Below are 19,830 nucleotides of genomic sequence, written 5' to 3' on the forward strand. Positions count from 1 at the left end.
GTGATACCCTTGCTGTACTGTACTAATTGATCAATATGTCTTCTAAACCAGAGCCGCTCTCGAAGACAACCTCAAACTCGCAGCGTCTTCCTCCGCCGTCTCTCTTCCAAGGACCGCCTTCTCACAATGCATCCAATAACTCCCTCCCGTCTGGGTTGCTTGCCAGCGCCCATGCCTCCACCGTCGGCGCTGCAGGGGTCGTGCAGCCCCCGCCTCTCATGCGCACCCGCTCTTCTCGGCCCTCAGTTCCTTTGGAAACCCCAGGCTCTCTGTCTCCTTTTGCGTCGCGTCAGCAATCCCAGGGCGAGGTGGATGGCTCAGATGCGATATGGCAGGAGATGCAGAGCACCCTCGCAGAGGTGGAACTCAGCGCAGTCAGCGGCGAACACGTGTTTGGCGAGAAGCATTCGAAGGCCCTGGAGGACCTGCGGACGAAGCAGCTGAAACTTGCTCAAGCCTGGGCGCGGAGCGAAGCCGATGAGGCAGCTGAGGATAAGAGCGCAGAGGAACATAATCAACCTGCTCCCAAAACGGGGCGGTCGGGCTCTGGTGCTACCGCTGAACGACCAAGAGCGGAGAGTAGTTCGGTTCGAGCTTTGGACGAGGAGACGGAGAAGGATATTCTCCTTGCTCGCGAGAGGCGGGAGGCCAACGACCGCTACTTTGACCGTGTCAACAGCGGAGTGCTGGATGTGGTAGCCAAGCTCGAGGAAGTCGCGCAAGCGATGCGTGCCGTGGAGCGGGAAAGCAAGGATATCTGGAGCGAACACGAAAGCGTGACTACAACGGCAACGTCCCCTGGCAGATGAGGTTACAGAATGGGACTGTCATTCTCTTTCAATGCCAAGAGACGTTATCTAAAATCGTCCCGTCCGAACCCAGCACTGCGAAGCCCCTTGGGGCCGATGCAATGGACCCAAGCCCACTACCTTTCCTGGGCTTTCCAATAATTGCAACAATAAACAGTGTCATGGCAGCGGGTCGGCAGATTATTGCGCCCATCCCGGACGTGGACACGCCTGATCCTGTACTGGATACATCATTCTAGTCTATTCCTCTGAAGAAATGGCCATTCTCCTTATGGGAGCTCGGCTTTCAGAGAAGTACGTGATGAACACGAGTCTACCTTGTGTTGAAGATTGCATTAATCATGTTGAGTACCGGTTTCTTTACTACAGGTTTGCATTTGATAGAGACACCCAGCTACTGTAATCGTTAATAGGAATAAGAGTCATAGCAATAAAAGTGGAAATGGTCACCGTGCAATATCATAATCGCAATCATAGGAACAGGAGATTAGATATCCGAACTCCCGTGAGTATGCATGTGGGTATATATCAGAATCCATAACATAAGAACCAAAGGCAAAAGAGCACCCTATCCCTCTGAACCTCCACTTCGAGACCGCTTATAGTAGGTAGTTAACCGAGACCTATTCCTTCTTCATCAAGCTTTTGATGGTCCTAAACCCCACCAGAGCGGTCTCCCTCACGTCCTCCCACCGCGTCTGATACGCCTTCCGTGCCAAAGTCTCCACCTCTTGGTTCCAGCGCTCCTTCAGCATATCTTTGGTACTGGGTTTCCGATTCTCGAGTTCCTCGAATCTTCTCTTTACGGGTGGGCGGTAGGGAGAGAAGCGGCGGTCGTACGCGCCTGCAGACGAGGCCAGCCAATCCAGCATCTCAATCTGCTCGCGGATGAGCTGGTGCTGGTGCTGGCGGTTCGAGCGGTGGACTTGGAGTGTTATGTACAGGACGGACGTGGTGAGGGCGAAACCGCCAAACTATAGAAATTGTCAATACACGGGTACATTCTATCATTCACCACCATTAAAACGGACGGGTAGTCGATACGTACAAATCCAGATGCGAATCCCATCTTGCGTGGATCGTGATATATTGAGTGTCGTCGTGCACCTTTTATGTATGTATAGATCATTGATTGGAGAGGGCGGAGAAAGAAAGCGGTCCTTAATCCATCCAGAGATGGTGGGGCGAATTGTTTTGCGCTATACAACAACAACACGGGCGACTGTATAGAATCCAAGTGCAGAGAACCGTCAATGCGAATCCTCAGCTCACCCCAACCGAGGACGCAAGACTCCCTGATATGAGCAAAGACGACTGCGTCGTTCTGGCGGAAACGCAGAGCGGAACTCGAGGGGAGTTCGGCGGGAGGCCCGGTCTGATGGTCGATGCGATGTCCGGCCGCTACGAGCTCCCCGATTGGCTGCAGCGGCGCCCGCAGAATCGAATCTTCTGAGATCGGAGACCTCGAAGAGCTCGAAACAACCTCCGTTGATACAGGCACTCCTCCATTCCACCACTCTGCCAATTGATGCCGGGGCGTGTAACCTCCGATTCTTTTATCCTTACCATCTGTCCCCGCTCCTAGAGAGAGGCTCCCTCCGACGATCGCGCAAAGCATTTCCAACTAACTCTTCTTTCTCGATACCCTCCTCCTTTCCACTATGGCGGGCGGTGCGGCCAAATACCGCCATCTCAGCCGCAAGTCGTCGCATCGACAGGCCCTGCTGCGAAACCTCGTCACGTCTCTCTTCAAGCATGAATCGATCACGACGACCTGGGCCAAGGCCAAGGAGGCACAGCGCCTTGCGGAGAAGCTGATTACCCTGGGCAAGAAGAACACACCGGCGAGCAGGAAACGGGCTCTGGAGATTTTCTATGTATGTGGGAGTTGATACTTCTCTTTGCGTTTCTCGGTCCTTGTGGTTGGCGATTTGCAGGACGAAGGGGAAGAACAAGATGCTTGGCGGGCCAAATTTCCGAGGAGATGATGAGGACGTCTGCTCTGGGAACTGGCTATAATTCTATCTATTCTGTCGAATTGGGGGTTATCCCATGCGATACGGCATCAGACAGCGTCTTTGACCTTCCCCTATCGGCCATGCATGACCCCTCCGGCCGCTTCAACACGCCTCCCTTGCCATATTAGAAGAGAAAGTAGCACTAACAGACCCCTTTCCATTCAACAGACCCCCCACGAAATCCTCCCCAAACTCTTTGGTCCCCTCCGCGAGCGTTATGCCGAGCGCCCCGGCGGCTACACGCGCGTGCTCCGCGTCGAACCCAAGAAGGACGACCAAGCCCCCAGCGCCATCCTCGAGCTTGTCGACGGTCCCAAGGACATGCGGTTCGCACTGACGGCTAAGACTTTGGCGCGGCAGCGCGCCCAGGGGTTTGAGACGCTCAACGAGCTGACGGCGCTGAACGTGAAGAAGGTGACGCAGTTCCGGAAGGGAGGCATCGAGGAGCTCGAGAATGAGATCAAGCGGCTAGAACTGAGGGATAAGGAGAAGGATAAGGAGCAGCAGAAGCAGAAACAGAAAGCTGCTGTGGCAGAGAAGAAGGAGAAGGAGGTGGTGGAGAAGGAGTAAGATGATATAGACAATCGTCTTGTCTTTTTCCCTCCTCCATTATCCTTTATTCCCTTTCTCTTCTTTGCTCCTCACGTCCTATTTCTCGACGTTATGTAAATCTACGTTTTATCGTTCCTCATATGCCCCAGCTTGTTTTATGTCGTCCTTATGTGTTCTCCGGTCCTTTTTATTATTAGGGAGTTCTCATACAGCGTCTCCTACCGTCTGCCTCGGAAATGATCTCATGTGATATAGAATCTCTTGGGTGGAAAAAGGAAAAGTAAAAAGAGATTTTCTCCTAACTCAATGGGCAGTTTGGTCCATTGGTTTATTGCCTATCATGATGAGACCGGAGGCGTGGATTTTAGGATGTATTGTACAGTATGAAGAAAATGAAACGCTGCAATTCTACAGAAGCACTGTTCCCGGCTTCAAGCTCAAAGGTATTGGTAGAATATACGCATGTATTTATATTTCTGGAAATCATGCTCTCTTTTTTTCTGTCATTCGAGAATAACAACAGGAAAAGAAAAAGAAACATAGTAGCAACAGAAGGTATTACTGTCCCGAGTCTTTGCCGAACGCCCATGCAATCCTGTCCACAATCACTACTGTATGGACCACATGGCTTGGATAACTATTCGTTAACGCGCAAGTGATGGTAACAAGAGAAAAAAAAAAGGAACAAGAGGAAACAAGGTGTCTAAGACATAGCGTCTTTTGCATCCTCAAACCATTCTTTCATTTGCTTCTTATTTCCTCGCTCAGCTTGCCGGAACTCCCACCCATACCTCTATCTGCCAGAGCTAGCGAATGGGTAAGGAAACCAAGTGGGAGAGAGTATAACGTCCTTCGATGCGCCAACCATGACATTTTATGATGCTTGCACATGATAACCAGAAGTTTGCCCAGGTACGCCTCCCGCCGAAGGACTGCCACAGCCTTTCCATTTCAGTTCGAATCAACCACGCCATGCAGCAAAGATGCTCAATAGAAGAAATTCCGTTATAAACCGTCGGTTAATGCTTTAATTTGGCTTTGGCAGACTTGTTCCCCCAGAAACGACAAGAGGTCCATTTTTGTTGGAATTTGGCAACGAGTTATTCGAGTACGAATTGGTTGATGTGGAAGTATTTCGGCTCTTCATATCAAAGTCAGAAGGGACTTCTGAAGGCGGGGGCTTTGGAGGAAGATGAGAGGGCGTGCCCCACTTTGCAATGGAGTCGCGGTTCCCAGTAGATGCTGCACGCGTTGAAGTGTGACTCCCTGAAGCTGCAGAACCAGAGTTCTTACCGCCAGCCTGGGAAGAACTGTGGTTTGACTGACTGTAATTGTCCTGAAATCCAGTCCAGTGCTGTTGGTTCTTGGATTGAGGGCTATAATAAGAGGGGTTTACTACATGCTGGTTACCCTTGCCAGGGAATCGCACCGGAGATGCACCCCCGGGCACAAAAGATCGGGTCTGAGGGTTGAACGGTGACCTAGTGAAGCTTCCCGGCAGTGGATGTTGAGCTGAATGGTTTTGCATTCCAGTATTGAAAGGCTGGCCCGGGAGCTGGCCATAGGGATATGAAACTGGACTCGACGCCATCGACTGCGATGGATAACTGGGCCAATGTACAGGCGGAGGGTTTCGTTGACTGGACTGTTGGAAATTTCCTTGATATGGTGGTGATGCCCAAGTCGACGACGTCTGCTGGTACTGGGCAGAGTGCGGGATCGCGTAGTTGTTCATTGCTGGAGATGACCTTGTAGAAGATGGCTGGCCCATCATTGGCGACGGCTGATTCACAGAGGTAAATCCGGGATACGGCGATTGTTGCGGTAGGTGACCACTCTGCCAGGAGTTATTCTGAGCCACATGAGGAGAAACTGCTATTGGATAAGGAGGAAGCGGGTTCACGTTCATATGGGCGGGATACATGACGTTGTTTTGGCCATTCTGAACGTAGGTCATCGCGGGAGGAGACGCGCCGGGGCCCACCATGTATGGAGGCTGGGCCGGGAAAGATCCATCGTTCACGGCGACGTTGAAGGGAACTTGTGAGCTGACATAAGGCATCCCAGGATAATAAACGTTGAACTGGGACCTGACTTCGAAGGTGTCGTCATGAGGCGTTTTTTGTCTGTGGGTTTTCTTTCGACCATTTGTTGAACTTGAGCGAGACAGATTTCCGTTTTCACCGTTATTCTCGGAAGACTTTGATTCTGGAAAGTCTCGGAAGATCCGTTCCCTAGCTTCTTGATATTTGGCTTCTCGCTCCTCTCTGGTCATAGTGGTCCTATCCTTGGCTGGTGTCGCACCAGCAGAAGAGCCAGCTCGCTGTTCATCGTTTCCGCTTTCGCCACCAGCTTCTGAAGTAGCCTTCGAGGGAGCAGACGAGCTTGCTGCTGTGCTACCTCCAGCAGAAGGTCGCTCCCCGGGCTGGCCAACCCTGCGCATGATCTTCATTGCTGGAGCATTTGGCGGCGGGGTATTATTGGCATTAGCGGGTTGTAGCATTGATAAGGGTGTCGGGCTAGAAGCGTCAGCATACGGAAAATTCGTGGGGATGAGAAGAAAATAGAAACTCACAGTCGACAGAATGGGGTCCTATGCAGTCGGACCGACGTCACGTTGTTGTCCACAAAATGGGTTAGATGGTAGTAATCGCCCAATTTATGGGCAAGCAGCCGTCCAAATGCGTTGGAAGGCGGAAGCTCCAGCGATTGCTCCCTTGAGTGCCTTGTTAGGTGACTTAACACAAAATAATAATCGGGAAGGAAGTTCAACTTACTTTGAATCTTGGATGAAAGCCCTTATCTTTTCCTCTAGCTGGAGTATTAGAAGACGATCTTTCGGAGAATTCATTGCTTCTAAAAGTTTCTCATCTGGCTCCAGGGGGAACCCATGAAGACTTCGTCCCCCTTGAAATGTCTCTGGGTTAGGCATGACGAAATTATTGGAAACAGAATCTGGGGGAATTGCGCCGCTGATCTGCAGACCCCCATCACCGAAGCGGGATCCAGCGCTCGGCAAAACCCCTGGCGTCCTCTGGGAATGGTCTCGAAACCCACGAGCGCCAGATTCAGAGCCGGTCAGCGAATTCGGTGCTCCAGAAGCAGGCCCGGAAAGAGACTCTTCTTCATCTGCGGCCTGAACGCTGGCGCTATCATCAGGCCGCAAGGAATCCTTTTCGTCCATGGCAAAAGTAGTGACTGAGGCCATACTCTTCGAGTCGAAACTCGTTGGTTTCGTGGAAGAGTTGGATAGATGGGTGCGGTCGTCCTCAAACGAAGTCTCTCGCTTGAGCCCACAATTTTCCTGCACATCTCCAGAAGACTCAGAACCATCCCGGCCTTTTCTTTCCGTTAGATTGAGACCCTGCACATCTCTGCCAAGGCCATCGATTTCTCGATCAGTTGGGTTGTCCTTTTGCTGGACGTCACTGGGGGCATGCTGGCTGGGCAGCGTGGTGCTCGAACTATGGGATACCGGAGGGCTCGTAAGAGCGTCACCCGACTGTGGGTTGTTCTTTTCGTGAGACGCGATAGAAGGCTGTGACTTTGATGGCGGGGGCATAGCCGCGATCTTAGCAGACGGTCAGACACATCAACTAGCGTTAGTTGCGATTTGCACTACCTCGGCGTACCTTCGCAAAAGAGAGACGATTTGCGCCTCCACCAGGTGTATTCGATGCCATCTCAATAGCGATGAACATGCGCGGCAGACAAGTTCAGGCAGCCAGAATGTACGTAATATACCGCGGGTTAAGGAAAGGAGGAAACCGAAACTCGAATCGAGGTGAGGTCACTCAGAAATCCCGCTTCACACAAGCCCAAAGAGAAAGACGACATATCTCTGGAATAAGACATTCGCCATGTAAGATAGATTCTGGGAGTCGTTACAAGCGTTGTTTGGATGGCAGCGCACTCCGGGCGACGGGTGAATGTCTTGAGGCTGAGATTCAGCAAAAGCAGGTCGATGAGGCGTCGTCCGAGCGTCAGAGTGGCTGGTTCATGTTCCGGACCGAAGCGTCCTCTACGAAGCCAGGCAATGCCAGAGGAGCAACGACGGATTGTAGGAAGAGCGATTGCCTGCCCGAGTGGTCGCGCTGTGGATACGGGAGAGGAGAGGAGGAGGGAGAGCAGAGGTTGAGCTGGGCCGGCGTTTGGTTAAGGCGAAGCAGAGCGCTTCCTTCGTGGGGTTTAGCCCGCCGTGCGCTTGCCGCGCGGGTATCGCTTGAGCTCGTTGGGCCCGACAGCCGTCCGCGACGGTCTATGGCTCTGGCTACGACGTCTAACTTTCCAGCGACTCGGGACTCGAGACCAAGATCTGATTCTGATCATAGTAGACCTGTATCGCGGATTTACCAGCAGCTCCACGAAGCGCACGGGATACCCGGTCCTTCAAGCGCGGTCCATATAAATGAACCGATATCGAAATGCCCCCGGGCTGAGAAGCGGCCCTGTAAAGGCCAGTCCTAGCACCCTCTGCCAAAAATGCTTGAAGAGAGATATGTCTTTCCCTTCTAGTTCCTTTCTATCGCCCCTGCTGACCGGTCGCACGGCATTACAGCTTTGAATGCAAGGTATCCGCGCAGGAACGCCCATACGTATCCCGGCCTTCCCGCACGCAACAGTTACAAAACCCGGAGCTTATGCCAAAGCTTACAAACGAGGCACCAAATGACCTGACCCGCACGTATGTTGATGCTCTGTGCTCTATGCCGGTGGACGGCTGCTGACCTTCTCTCGTCTTCAGAAACGGCGTGGCGGATGAACTGCTTGCGAAACAAGAGAAAGAACGTGGGCGCAAGAGGGATCTAGACGATGATGACGAACTTCTTGATGGTCGGGATCAGTCGAGAAAGCGGGCAAGGTCTATCTCTGCGGATTCTTCCAGCTCCGTGTCAACGATATCCACCAACCGTTCGCGTTCTGAATCTCCGAAGCGCCGTCGAAGATATGACACGAGAGATAGCAGGGAAAGATCTCCGGGGAGAACAGTATCTCCGTCACCTCATGGATCGACACGCAGGAAGAGGAGATACAGCGACAGTGACTCCGAATACTCGTACTCTTCAGCCTCTCATGTTGGGCGGAGACACTCGCGATCCAGGGAGCGGCAACGTGAGCGTGACAGGAATACTAGGAGACGACACCGGGAATCCAGTCCAGAAGAACGCGGTCGACGTAGCGATTCGACCAGACGAGGCAGTCGGAGGGACAGATCCCGAAGCCGGAGCATGGATAAGAGCCGTATTGCAAGGGAGAGACGATCGATGACACCAGAAAGCCTGCGAGGACCGGACCATGCCAGCACGAGACGAAGTCCCCATGGGGAAAGCAGACCTCCGAGAGGCCCCTCGTATGAATATCCTGACCGTCAGCGTAGTGAACGAGGTAGACGTGACAGGGATGGCTCTTCTGCACCGTCTCCTCCACGGGAACGGAGCTTAAGTCCCTTTAGCAAGCGTCTCGCTCTCACACAAGCCATGAACATGGGAAGATAGATTTGATGGAAAGGTGTTACGGAAAATTTTGCACATTGGGAAAAGCTATCGTAGTTCATAATTATGTATTGTCACTTATAAATCAGTTCCGTGTGAATGTATGGACAAAGATCGATATTACAAGTATCCCCGACGCCTTTTGCTGTTTCTCACCATATGCTCTACATGCCCGGAATAAACGCCGAATACAGAGAAACCCAGTGATGCCAACATGTTCGTTTGGAGTTGGGTATCAAACCATTTCCTCCTCTTCTCTTTCTCTTCGCTCCTCCTCCGCGTCTTCTCGTTCACGCACATGGATTCCTTCCACTAATGTTCCACCCTCGATTCCAACTTCCTCTCCTTGCTCTTCTCCATCAGCCCTTGCCCCCTTCTCTCTAGCGGCATGCTGCGCGCCCTCTATACGCTGTCGCACTAGTCTTGCAATCGCATTTTCCGTTCTCACGTTCAATATCTTCATCTTTTCATCCAAGTCCCGTTTGAGGTCCCAGTTCGGCTTCTTGGGCTGCAGCTTAAATAGATCGATCGGCTTGTCCGCCTGCTCATCGGCTTTTGCCTGCTCTGCTGTCTTCCTGGCTATCTCGTATGCCTGCACCTCCAGTGTGGTTTGGCCTTCGGTTGGGGCATGCTCAAACCCCAGCTTTGGGCCGCGTGTTTCGGGGTCGTAGTTTCGCCCCGAGAGGTAAGATGTGGTAACATCGGGGGCAGCGTCAGTGGCCTCTTCGTCTTTGGCACGCGCCTCCGTTAATGGCTCTGGTTCTGGCTGTTTCCGTTTCAGGGCTGCGAGTTTCGCAAGCCTGGCTTTCCGTTCGGTTGCCGCCGCATCGAGAGAGGCGTGATTTGATGACATGTCTTCAAAGCAGGCAAAGGCGTTTGTGGGGCAAAAGCGAGATGGAAGAGTCCGAAGACAGCCGGCTAGATATAAAGGAAAACAGAAAGATAACTGGCTTGGTTTTGGGTCCTTGAGGAATCGTGAGCTTCCCGGACTTGGACCTGGTTTGAGGCGAGCTTCTGTCGTACCGCGGAGTTGATATTGCGCAGCTAGTGTGTCGAGCCACACAATTCTCACCAGCCACAATCCCCGGTCGTGAAACCCTCCGCCCGCATCCCGATCTCCGCTTGAGTTTGTTCAGCACTCTTTTCTGCTGATACCCGGGGATACGGTATCTTTCACCCTTTGACCTTTATCAATGTCTTTCTTGTCAAAATTCTGAATGTCCCCGTGTCCGAACAGCGTCATTCGCTGCCGCTTAACCGCCAGGTTGCCATCCTGCTCTTCGCGCTGCAGGATCGGTCTCGGACAATGGCATCGATATATCGCCGCGCCGGCTGCGAAACGGAGCACTCATAGCATATCTAAATCACCTACTAACACTCCCGAGACAACTAGATACGGTTACGGTCACTTGGAAAAAGCGGCCGTTGCACGCGATGGCGTTTTCAAGGACTCGGTTCCCCGCAAACCCTCACTGACTGCTTTTGCCTACGCGGTCAGCAGGGGTCAAAATTCATTTGGGGAACACCATGGGCAAAATCCTCTAGGCAATTATTTTAGAAAACGAAACTCGAAGACTCGGGTTTCTTCCCGGATACGAACCAAATCGAAGTCTCGCCATCTCACGCGACGTTCCGGTGCCGTGTCTAGATTCAGTGTCGGTGGTATGAACAAGGATGGCCGCGTCAGACAAGATGTCGTGCTGCGCACTCGATCCCAATGGATTCGACGCCGTCTGCGCAGACGTGTTGTAGCTGCGGTACACCGGGCCCAGCGCCAACTGAAGTATCAACGGCGAGTGGTGAATGCGAAATCATTCCGCCACGAGATCGAAGTGAGGCTGAGCTCGTTGTACCCTTTTGTGTCCTTCCATCCGCTTTGGAAATCTTCATACTCTAGTATTTACAGCGCAAAGATCCATGGTGAGGAATGGGAGCTGTCGACACTTTTGGAGCTAGACGACGATAGGAGGGTCCTTATCCAAAAGCTGGAGATGAATTCCGGCAGCGACTTCCGCGATGCTTGGAATATCCTCTCCTGGAGAAAGAAAGCATTTCAATGGCCCCGTTTGGCTTTGTACTTACTGCAGAACTCTCCCAAACTCTGCATGGAGTTCTTACTTGCTACTAACTGCCAGCCTTATCCACCTTTCGTTATGGTTTCGGACTGTCTCCTCTATCTCGATAGGTTTCACTACGACGAATTAAAACAATGGAAGAGTGATGAGAATTGGTACAATTCCATCATTTGCTCTTGTTTAGATCCGGAAAGGTGGCCTAGCGTTGCCATATCACAACGTGGCGTACGCCTCTACCTCAAGCGATCAGACCATGATGGTGTCACCAGAGCTTTCCAACTGATGTCTGAACGCCAAATCCAAATGAACGCCGAAACAGCCTTGTGTTTCATGTCTTTCTTTACGAAGTTCGGTGATGTCGACAGAGCGATGGAAGCCTTTCGTCTGGTACCACAGCTCGACCAACCAGGCTTTGATCTGAACTCCGAGGCGGTGTTGCGGCACTGTTGTAAACTTTTAACATTGGACAGTGTGCAAGACAGGGATGGTGAACGCAATTTTAAAATCCTCCCAAAGTTGCTTGAATTAGGTGTCCGACCTGACCGGGATATGATGAACGTTGTCCTATCGAACGCTTTCAAGACTGGTGATCCGCAACTTGGCCTGGATATGTTGGCATACATGAAAAGCCAAGGCTTTGAGCTCGACTCCTATACCTACCTGACGTTGCTTACGGACGCGGTTAAGCACGGGGATCGTGAGCGTGTGGACGACGTGCTGCGAGAAATCAATCCCAAAGAGGAACTAAGAAACAATCCCTACATTGCGAGCAAGATATTTCATGCGCATTATACCTTTATGGCGAGACACCTCAGCTCGGATGATCAACCCGCCGAAGTTTTCTCTTCCATGCTCAACATGTACAACCAACTTCATGATGTGACTCCTCTCAAGGACCTTCGAATTGTTCCACGAAACTACGTTCCTCCAGAGGAAGGTGCCAACACACCGCCATCTGTGGTCGCTTTATACATCATGATCGCTACATATTTAAGATGTCAGACGGCGATTGCGAATGTCTATCGAATCTACCAACGGTTCCGAGAACTTGTAATGGAAGGGCATGAGACCATTGCCCCTCTGGCGGAAACCGATCACACATATAATGAATTTCTGGTCGCCTTCCGCAGAGACCCTCGAGCTCTGCGCTATTGTGTCCAGATTGTTGAGGATATGCTTCATCCGCATTCTGGTTTTCTCGGGGGGTCTGAATCACGACCGATTGTTTGTGCGAAACCGACCGTGACTACGTGGAACATCCTGCTGGGCGCTTTCATCTACAATAAACAGCCGCTGGCTGCAGAGAAGGTGAAGGAGATGATGAGGAAACATGGCGTCGAGTTTGACCAAGTGACATGGAACGTTATCGTCAGTGGCTATGCGAACGCGCAACAGGTCCCCGAGACTGCTGCGGCAATCAAGATGATGGAAGAGCATGGTTTTTCCGTCGACACATATACAATGAAGAGTCTTCGCTTCCTCAGAGATCCTGAACGTCTGAAGGTTGCCATAGACGAGCTGGATAAGGCTGCAGAGGACAAGTCCTCCAAGGTGGATGATAAGGAGGAAATGCTCGAGGAAGGCTTACGACGTCTGGGGGGAACACAATCCAAATCCTGAGATACCCAATTGATTATAGTGTGTAGATTTGTGGCTTGCGCTGAGTGCTGAGATGGTTTTGGACCATGGGGCGCCTTGGGTGTTGTACAGCAACGGAGGGCAGATTTATACATGTCTGCCCATGTACATTAACTATTATTTATGATTGTTCATGCGCTCGTGATCATATAGTAACGCAAAAACCAAATTCGTAATTCTTGTGATGATACAAATTGCTATAATCGCTCAGCCGCCAAAGAAAATAGAGATCTGTAGATCCGGAGACGTGTCAGCAATCGATGACTTCTCACGGTCGTGAGGAGGCTAGTAGGACTCACCGCCATCAAAATACAACATATGCTAATATACGGACTGAGACGCTCCCCGATCCTGGCGCACTTCCAGAAGATGCCGAAGAATCTGTAGATGCGCCATGGAAGTTAGCATCACTTCCCTCACTATGCCCCGAAATGGGGACTAAAAGGAGAGGGCGATTGTCCTCTAATGACGAGAAGACCAGGTTTGAGTGAATGAAGTGGGCGTTCATACCCGTGTTGGTTCCGGTCCATGATCCCCGGCATGATCGAGTGGGCGTACGCGCTTGTACAGATGATGAGGAGGAAGACGAGAAGGAGGGACTGAAAATTAAAGAGCGCAGACTACAGTGAATATCATGAAATGTCAGCCAAAACTGCTCTGTTGCTGCTGTGTCCGGCGTGTTGCCAGGCGGCCTCTGTGCTTCAGCACAACTCCCTGAGGACTCTCACTCACCATCTTGGCCACTGTCTCTCTCTTTCTCTTTCCACTGACACCGATCCACGCCTCAGATCAACCTTGAATAATAGCCAGCGTCTTCTTCTCCCCGTACAGTGAGTTTCCGGGCTCTCGAGAGAAAGAAGTGGTGAAGATGTTGCTGACAGATCCCCAGGCACCGCTGCCCGCGCTCCCCCAAATAGGCGCGCGCCAAAGCCTCCCGGAACGGGCTCTCCGCCCGCCATGGAGCCGACCCGCAGTGGCGGCCGGCGCGTGCACTTCGCCGAGCTCATCGTCTACGCCTGCAGCGGTGATTCCGCCTCTACGTCGCCCCAGACCTCTGTCCAACGTCCCAGCACTGGTAACGTTGCTGGCGGACTCTCACTTCCTCGGCCGTTGAATTACGAAGAGACTGCGTCGACCAGTGCGGACTCCCGGCCTGTTTATATATCAAATACCGCATATTCAAGGGGATCGTCGGAGGAGCCTGGAAGCTCCGATACCGTCAAAAGGAGACTTGGAGATTGGAGTAGCTGGCGCAAGGAAGCGAGGAAGGTAACCGGAATGGCTGAGCCTAGAGCCCGTGCCGCGAGGCACAAGGGGCAGATGAACTTTGCCCCTGAATGTATGTGGTTGTCCCGTCTCCTATTGCTTCTTTTTTGGATAGAAGAGAACTTGAACTAAGAGCAAAACAGTACGCCTCCTTCTGCTTGCTTATGGCGATCCCAATCCCCATCCATCTTTCCCCTCTGAACCCCTCCCCGAAACCGTCCGTGTTCTAGACGAGATCGTAACCGATTTCGTCATGGAGATGTGCCATGCGGCCGCACAGTACGCGAGCTACGCGCGCCGGCAGAAGATCAAAGTTGACGACTTCCGGTTTGCGCTGCGTCGCGACCCGGGTAAACTGGGTCGTGTGCAGGAGCTGCTGCGGATGGAGCGCGAGCTGAAGGAAGCACGGAAGGCGTTCGATCAGAACGATGATCAAGTTGGGACACTGAAGGAGACGGGGAAGAAGGGGCTTGAGGAGCTTGGGGAGAGTGTGGATGGGACTACCACTGGGGGAAAGAAGGGTAAAGGAAAAGGGAAGAGGGGGGCAAGGAGAGACTCGGATGCGACTGAGGAAACGGTTTCGAAGAAGAGGAAAGTGACTAAGGGCGAGTAATTGTCTGGGTTCTTGAAGGATCGGCGACAGAGATCTTCCGCTGGCTTGGAGCGCTCGAGCTCGCAACGATTAATTCTTTGCATTGGACTGGCGTTTGTTGGAGGTATTATGATTTTCTCACACGGTGGGGAACTGCTTATTTGCTACAACGATAAATCTGTGGGGTATGGGATAGAAACTTGGCATGGCTAGGTAGGGCTACATGCTAATTTATCGATTCATCAAGTTCGATGATCATCTACGTCTTGACTACTAGGCGGTCATTGTGTAACCACCTTGCTATGTTTTCAGATAATCAGCCAACGGCCAAATTACGCCATCATGCATTGCTTGCCTAGTTCTTTTGTCCTTTAAATCCAACCATGGACCAAAGGAGCAATCTAAGCACCTCAGTCTCACCACGGATGGATCAAGTGTTGGATATTTACTTACTAACTTACGAATTGAGGCTGTTAGCACCACGTTTTGAGAGTTCAAGTCTTGGCTTTGGAAGCTCTTCTTTGATGAAGCCCTTCCCGTAAACGCCGCTTATTCGGCCTTGCTGACAAGGGTAGAATACAGATCATGTGTAAAAAAGATGTAGGAAGCCCAAGGAAGCTAGTGTGGTTGAAAATCTTATGAGCAAACTGCTAGTCTCAAGAACGGGGAAATAATGAAAGCTATCCAGTCATGAGACCATACCGTGGTCTCGGTCATGTCGAGCTCGTTGAGTATGCAGTTAAAGCTAGTAGCCTAGGTAGGTGATGTGAAGAGATAACGTGGCATACGCGGATCCCAGGTAGGTTCAGTGGTGTATATGTGAGCATAAAAATCTGAAAGCGCCTCTTGTCCAGCAATGGGTGCAACTAAATACTACACTGTGAGTGATGTCAAAAAACCTGATTTTGCAGCCTTCCTTATAAGACTAGGAGAACCGTGCTCCAATTGCTACGACACACTGGTATTATTCCGATGGTATTAACCATAAAACTAGACCCCAAACTACCACTTAGTCTACTGGGACCGGGTTCCTCCATACTGCAAGACTTGTTACTGTCCATTTAATGGATCTTTACAGAGAATCTCAGGGGCATCTCTTGGGAGCTCTCCATTCTTCACCGAATAGCATATCTAGTTTTAGCCACGTTATTTCTTATCCTTCACTCTTTTACTATAACCAGATGATTTCCTCCAAGAGGAATACTACTACCTATTACTATTTTAATTTTAGCATTGGTGTCCGTGGAGAAGAGGGTGGAGGAACCATGGAGTATTTGTAACCCTAATGTTATGAGATACTATCGAAGGGATTCCTTACGAACTACTATCTATGTTATTCGGACAAGTGGCCCAGCGGCTAAATATCGCTTTCGAAATGGAAGGGACAAAGTGCAAAGCGATGTCAAGTACGGGTGAAAAGTACGGGTGAAACGAAAAGGCAAGCTGCGCCAAGTAAAGGAGCCAGTCGGTCCCAGCGAGGAGAATCTTGAACCATGGCTAGCAAGAGAAACTGTCTAAACTCTATTATATGATACTATCCATCTCTTAAGGTCATCCTGAGTGGTGATGGTACTCAATTGCCGCTGGTTATGATTTCAATTGACATGAACGAATCCTACGAGTCCGAAAAGATGTCGCTCACTCAAATCTGTCGCCACTAAAATCCAATTACAGGTGCAGCACATGATGCATGCAGATGCTGTGGGATTTAGCAATGAGGAGATCCTGATTAACTGCCAAAGTTTCTTGGATAGGCCTTTTTGCAGGCAATTTCCAGAGTTTTACAAGGGGCTAGTACTTCATTTCACGCAGGGTGCCGTATTCTTCGTTTATCGGGACTGGCCTGCTCCAACTAACGAACCAGAACTGACGGTATTTCTGCATGGCTCTCCTCTTCTCTTTTCTTTTCTCTTCTCAAGTCCAACATGTTTGTTCGGCTTTCGTGTTAGTATCCCCTGTTTTGTGCCAATACATCTTCATCGGGTTTTTTTCATTGCATTTTATACCTAATCAGTGATTAGAATTGCTGGCTACGTCTTTTCTAGGACTATTAGCGTCAAAATGGCGCGTGTAAGTATCACGTCACTATACTCTGTTGATGAATTGGTGCAATTTTGAAGCTAAGAGACAGCAGGACACGCACACTTGTTATGCCTGTGGCCGCTCTGGCCACTTTTAGAGCAATTGCTTGTTAGCGGCAGCCCGGATGCCCACCTGCGAATTCATCAGCAGGAGAGATAAGTTTTCTATGCAATGTTGATCTTCTCTATATATAGATGGATAATTCTGCTGCTCAGTGTTGTTTCTAAACCCCCACATCCCTGGGCAAACAGACTATGTGCGCATTATGAAAGCAGCAGCCAAGTATGACATTGCAGGTAAACGGAAACGGATGGTGAAGTTTGAATGGGGCCCAGACCGGCAACGTGCATTTAAGGAAGTCAAGGAAACAATCCGCATTAATGTCCTTGCGGGTGGTGGCCTGCTTTTCCAGTATCACCTGGCAACTATGTCTCGGGAACTGGAAGTGAAGGCGTCCTTTTTCCAAATGCATAACTCAGGAGAAGGAGAGATTTTATGTCATTCGTCTTACCATGCATCAGAGAGAGGGGTTCTCGCTGCATTACAGTGTCTGGAAGAATCCCGGTGGCTAATAAAAGAGTCTGCATATCCAACAGTCCTCTATACCGATCATAAGTCAATCTTGACAACTGTTGGAAACCCTTCTGTGTTGAAATGAAACGGTGTTGTCAGCCAGCCGTCACCGCTTGTTAGTGGAATACAAAGTCAACGGAAAACCGCAGGCTCTCGTATGCTGAGAACTGCGCCTTAGACATCTCCTGCAAAGCGGAAATGTGCCAATTTCTCTATTAGATAGGTTCAAATGTCTCGGGATGAGATGTGACCTATATCAAAAGGTCAAAAGATCAGCCAGAAGCTCAGAGAATTTCCTGGCCATGAAAGAGGCGGACTTGCCTATAAATCATGGCTAAAATCTTCTGTCGAGTAGCTCCTTCTTCACCACATTGATATCTTTCGATATAGAGCAGTTATATAAATTCTAAATCTTTTGTTGCTTTCAAAGTCCCTACATCCATAAATGTTGTGAAATTCCTTCACGTTCTCCTTCTTTTATACTACTTGTTTATGTAATGAAGAAAGACGAACCTGGCAGAGCTCATACACGGTGTATCAATTCAACGAGCTGTAAGTGACGCTTCGATGCGTCATCTCCAAGAAAAGTGAAAAAGGAGTTCGTGATTCTTTCGACATGCCATCCTGGAGGGCCCTTAGGTCTAGGATTTGTCGCAGATAGAAAGCGACAATGTGTTTCCATAAGCCGTGCAAAAGATGCTCTTCTGATCATCTGGAATCAGAGGATGTGAGAGAACGGAAAGCTAAAATCGATCATTACGAATGTATAAATCGCCTTAATTACGATGTCGGTAAATCGCGCTTTGTCAGAAAGGCTCCGCAACCCAAATTATCGACAGTCTATACAACATGGAGTTGGGAATTCTGACTTATAAGCCCTTCAGACACGTTAAGAAACCCCTTCTCAGAATCGCCACAACTCTTCTGGACAATTACCAGCCATTCCTCAATTACTTGAGCAGCGTGTGTCTCAACCAAAATGATCCCATGGATCTTGGGGTCTTTGAGTCAGCAAGAGACCTCCATAGAGAAGTCACTGCGGGTGTGGTAAATACAGTGGCTCCAACAAATCAGAATGTTGCGATTGTTTCTGGAACACAAACATACCCTTCCTGGAACTCATCGCGTGCTCAACCCTGAGGAAGAAACCGTTAACGTGGTATTGATGGGATTTCTGCACCACGGTGTTTTCGACAAGTTAAGGCCCGCTCGATCAGTCTCTTGCAGGAAGGGAAAGGGCAATGGGCAGCAAGAGATAACCAAGCAATTCGATACCCACAGAGAGAAAGGAAAATTAGCAATGCGTCAATACCGGCTACGAAACAGGGAAAAGAGACTGGCCAAGAGGGCGAACCGCGCAGAGAAGAAATAGCGTGCAGGACCGCGAGAGATGGTCGATCCAACTGCTGGCCTCGGACTTGCTTCTGAGACGACTGACAAAAGTCATCAACTCTATCTTGACGCACAAGAATCTCGACTGGTCTGCCGATCAGAAGGACTGCATTTCCAAGTTCCGTTCCTTCCCGGAGAGAGTTTTGATCATCCAAAGAGGCTTTCCTGGTACCGGAAAGAGGTTTGTCATCGTCGGAATGATGGTCATCTACGTCAAGCTTGGTCTTCACGCCATCACTCTCATATTCTTCGATATAGGCGCTAGATCAAGTCAAGAGCTTCTATTGGTCCAAAAGTACATTCCTTCATACCTTCTCATCAATTTCTTCAAGACTGCCTTCTGCATAGGTCCGCTGTAGGGTCTTGCATGCCCAAGGAGTCTCTGAGATCTCTGTCGAAGAGATATACCAGTTTCTTTATAAGGTTGGTTGAAAGGCCTCGGGAGGGTGTAGATATAAAGAAAAATAGAGGCAATTGTATTATAAAACTTGGATCAACATAAACACAGAGTATAAACATATATTAAAAACAATACTCCTATAAGCAAATTCTTGTTTGCAATATAAATTCGTTAAAGTCTAATACCCTAAATTAATCCCTGTACTGCGGCTTTTCCGTATTCAAGATCGAGGTTTCTAACTTGACCGAGGTACCAGTGCTGAACTATTCTGGTATTTGCGATGTCGGCCAACGACCTTCCTATCGTGTCGCCGTTCCGTTAGATAGAACTTGATTAACCCTTTGGGTACAGTGGCTCCTAAGGTCCTGTATAGCACTTCCACTTCGGCTGTGGTTATAGGTCTGTTCTGATTTGTTCTGATTGAGGTAAGCCAACATAGCATCTGAGACTTTGCGGCTTTCAAGTGTTTAGCTAAGCTCTTTTTCCATGGCGTTCGGGCGCATTTCGTTCCACTACTATTACCTTGTATTTTCCTTTCCTTTTCTTTCTTTCATTCTTTTTTTTGTTGGAAAGATCACCCAGTATTGAAACTGCGTCCCCAATGCTGGGGTTCATTTATCAGATCTCCGGTTCTGACTTGGTGTTCCGGAAGCCAGCAGATGTGCTAGGCAGGTTGGGGCCGCTTGCCAGTCTCTCGATCTGGAGCCGTGGCTCGTTCTCGCCATTGACTGAGTGGCTCAAAGAAGCCGGCAAAGGAATCTTCTTTTTATTTTTTGTGAAATAAGTGTGAGAAACTCGCGAGCTAGGAACCGAACCTGAAGTGGCACGCGTGGAAGCACAATCAATAGGAGACGTCGCTGTAAGGGGGAATATCGGTACTACCGAAATACTTTGTCCACCATTTTTGAGTCTCTGTGCTGCAAAATTAACGACGGTTGGGA

At 50.1% G+C, this 19,830-nt stretch overlaps 10 protein-coding genes across 10 annotated transcripts; 6 read left to right on the forward strand and 4 right to left on the reverse strand.

Moving 5' to 3' along the window:
* Positions 1 to 35: 35 nt before the first annotated feature.
* Positions 36 to 809, forward strand: VTN00DRAFT_4462 (uncharacterized protein; the record flags this gene model as incomplete). The annotated part of the gene is made up of 1 exon (XM_069430892.1): positions 36 to 809. The coding sequence occupies one exon, from the start codon at positions 36 to 38 to the stop codon at positions 807 to 809; it is 774 nt and encodes a 257-aa protein (XP_069289982.1).
* Positions 810 to 1,432: 623 nt separating this feature from the next.
* Positions 1,433 to 1,878, reverse strand: VTN00DRAFT_4463 (uncharacterized protein; the record flags this gene model as incomplete). Its single annotated transcript, XM_069430893.1, has 2 exons — positions 1,433 to 1,783; positions 1,858 to 1,878. The coding sequence occupies 2 exons, from the start codon at positions 1,876 to 1,878 to the stop codon at positions 1,433 to 1,435; spliced, it is 372 nt and encodes a 123-aa protein (XP_069289983.1).
* A 107-nt stretch (positions 1,879 to 1,985) lies between these two features.
* Positions 1,986 to 2,262, forward strand: VTN00DRAFT_4464 (uncharacterized protein; the record flags this gene model as incomplete). The annotated part of the gene is made up of 2 exons (XM_069430894.1): positions 1,986 to 1,988; positions 2,053 to 2,262. 2 exons carry the CDS (start codon positions 1,986 to 1,988, stop codon positions 2,260 to 2,262), a joined length of 213 nt encoding a protein of 70 aa, XP_069289984.1.
* A 208-nt stretch (positions 2,263 to 2,470) lies between these two features.
* Positions 2,471 to 3,397, forward strand: VTN00DRAFT_4465 (mitochondrial 54S ribosomal protein bL17m; the record flags this gene model as incomplete). The annotated part of the gene is made up of 2 exons (XM_069430895.1): positions 2,471 to 2,686; positions 2,996 to 3,397. 2 exons carry the CDS (start codon positions 2,471 to 2,473, stop codon positions 3,395 to 3,397), a joined length of 618 nt encoding a protein of 205 aa, XP_069289985.1.
* Positions 3,398 to 4,406: 1,009 nt separating this feature from the next.
* Positions 4,407 to 7,080, reverse strand: VTN00DRAFT_4466 (uncharacterized protein; the record flags this gene model as incomplete). The annotated part of the gene is made up of 4 exons (XM_069430896.1): positions 4,407 to 5,898; positions 5,955 to 6,095; positions 6,157 to 6,950; positions 7,012 to 7,080. The coding sequence occupies 4 exons, from the start codon at positions 7,078 to 7,080 to the stop codon at positions 4,407 to 4,409; spliced, it is 2,496 nt and encodes an 831-aa protein (XP_069289986.1).
* Positions 7,081 to 7,787: 707 nt separating this feature from the next.
* On the forward strand, positions 7,788 to 8,874 carry VTN00DRAFT_4467 (uncharacterized protein; the record flags this gene model as incomplete). Its single annotated transcript, XM_069430897.1, has 3 exons — positions 7,788 to 7,875; positions 7,928 to 8,063; positions 8,124 to 8,874. 3 exons carry the CDS (start codon positions 7,788 to 7,790, stop codon positions 8,872 to 8,874), a joined length of 975 nt encoding a protein of 324 aa, XP_069289987.1.
* Positions 8,875 to 9,106: 232 nt separating this feature from the next.
* VTN00DRAFT_4468 (uncharacterized protein) lies at positions 9,107 to 9,724 on the reverse strand (the record flags this gene model as incomplete). Its single annotated transcript, XM_069430898.1, has 1 exon — positions 9,107 to 9,724. The coding sequence occupies one exon, from the start codon at positions 9,722 to 9,724 to the stop codon at positions 9,107 to 9,109; it is 618 nt and encodes a 205-aa protein (XP_069289988.1).
* A 364-nt stretch (positions 9,725 to 10,088) lies between these two features.
* Positions 10,089 to 12,566, forward strand: VTN00DRAFT_4469 (uncharacterized protein; the record flags this gene model as incomplete). The annotated part of the gene is made up of 1 exon (XM_069430899.1): positions 10,089 to 12,566. One exon carries the CDS (start codon positions 10,089 to 10,091, stop codon positions 12,564 to 12,566), a length of 2,478 nt encoding a protein of 825 aa, XP_069289989.1.
* Positions 12,567 to 12,791: 225 nt separating this feature from the next.
* Positions 12,792 to 13,319, reverse strand: VTN00DRAFT_4470 (uncharacterized protein; the record flags this gene model as incomplete). Its single annotated transcript, XM_069430901.1, has 4 exons — positions 12,792 to 12,815; positions 12,884 to 12,965; positions 13,095 to 13,204; positions 13,317 to 13,319. The coding sequence occupies 4 exons, from the start codon at positions 13,317 to 13,319 to the stop codon at positions 12,792 to 12,794; spliced, it is 219 nt and encodes a 72-aa protein (XP_069289990.1).
* A 222-nt stretch (positions 13,320 to 13,541) lies between these two features.
* Positions 13,542 to 14,463, forward strand: VTN00DRAFT_4471 (uncharacterized protein; the record flags this gene model as incomplete). The annotated part of the gene is made up of 2 exons (XM_069430902.1): positions 13,542 to 13,923; positions 13,994 to 14,463. 2 exons carry the CDS (start codon positions 13,542 to 13,544, stop codon positions 14,461 to 14,463), a joined length of 852 nt encoding a protein of 283 aa, XP_069289991.1.
* Between the last annotated feature and the right edge of the window lie 5,367 nt (positions 14,464 to 19,830).

The sequence above is a fragment of the Thermoascus crustaceus genome (genome assembly GCF_041956765.1).
Source record: "Thermoascus crustaceus strain CBS 181.67 unplaced genomic scaffold VTN00scaffold_2, whole genome shotgun sequence".
Classification (NCBI taxonomy): domain Eukaryota; kingdom Fungi; phylum Ascomycota; class Eurotiomycetes; order Eurotiales; family Thermoascaceae; genus Thermoascus; species Thermoascus crustaceus.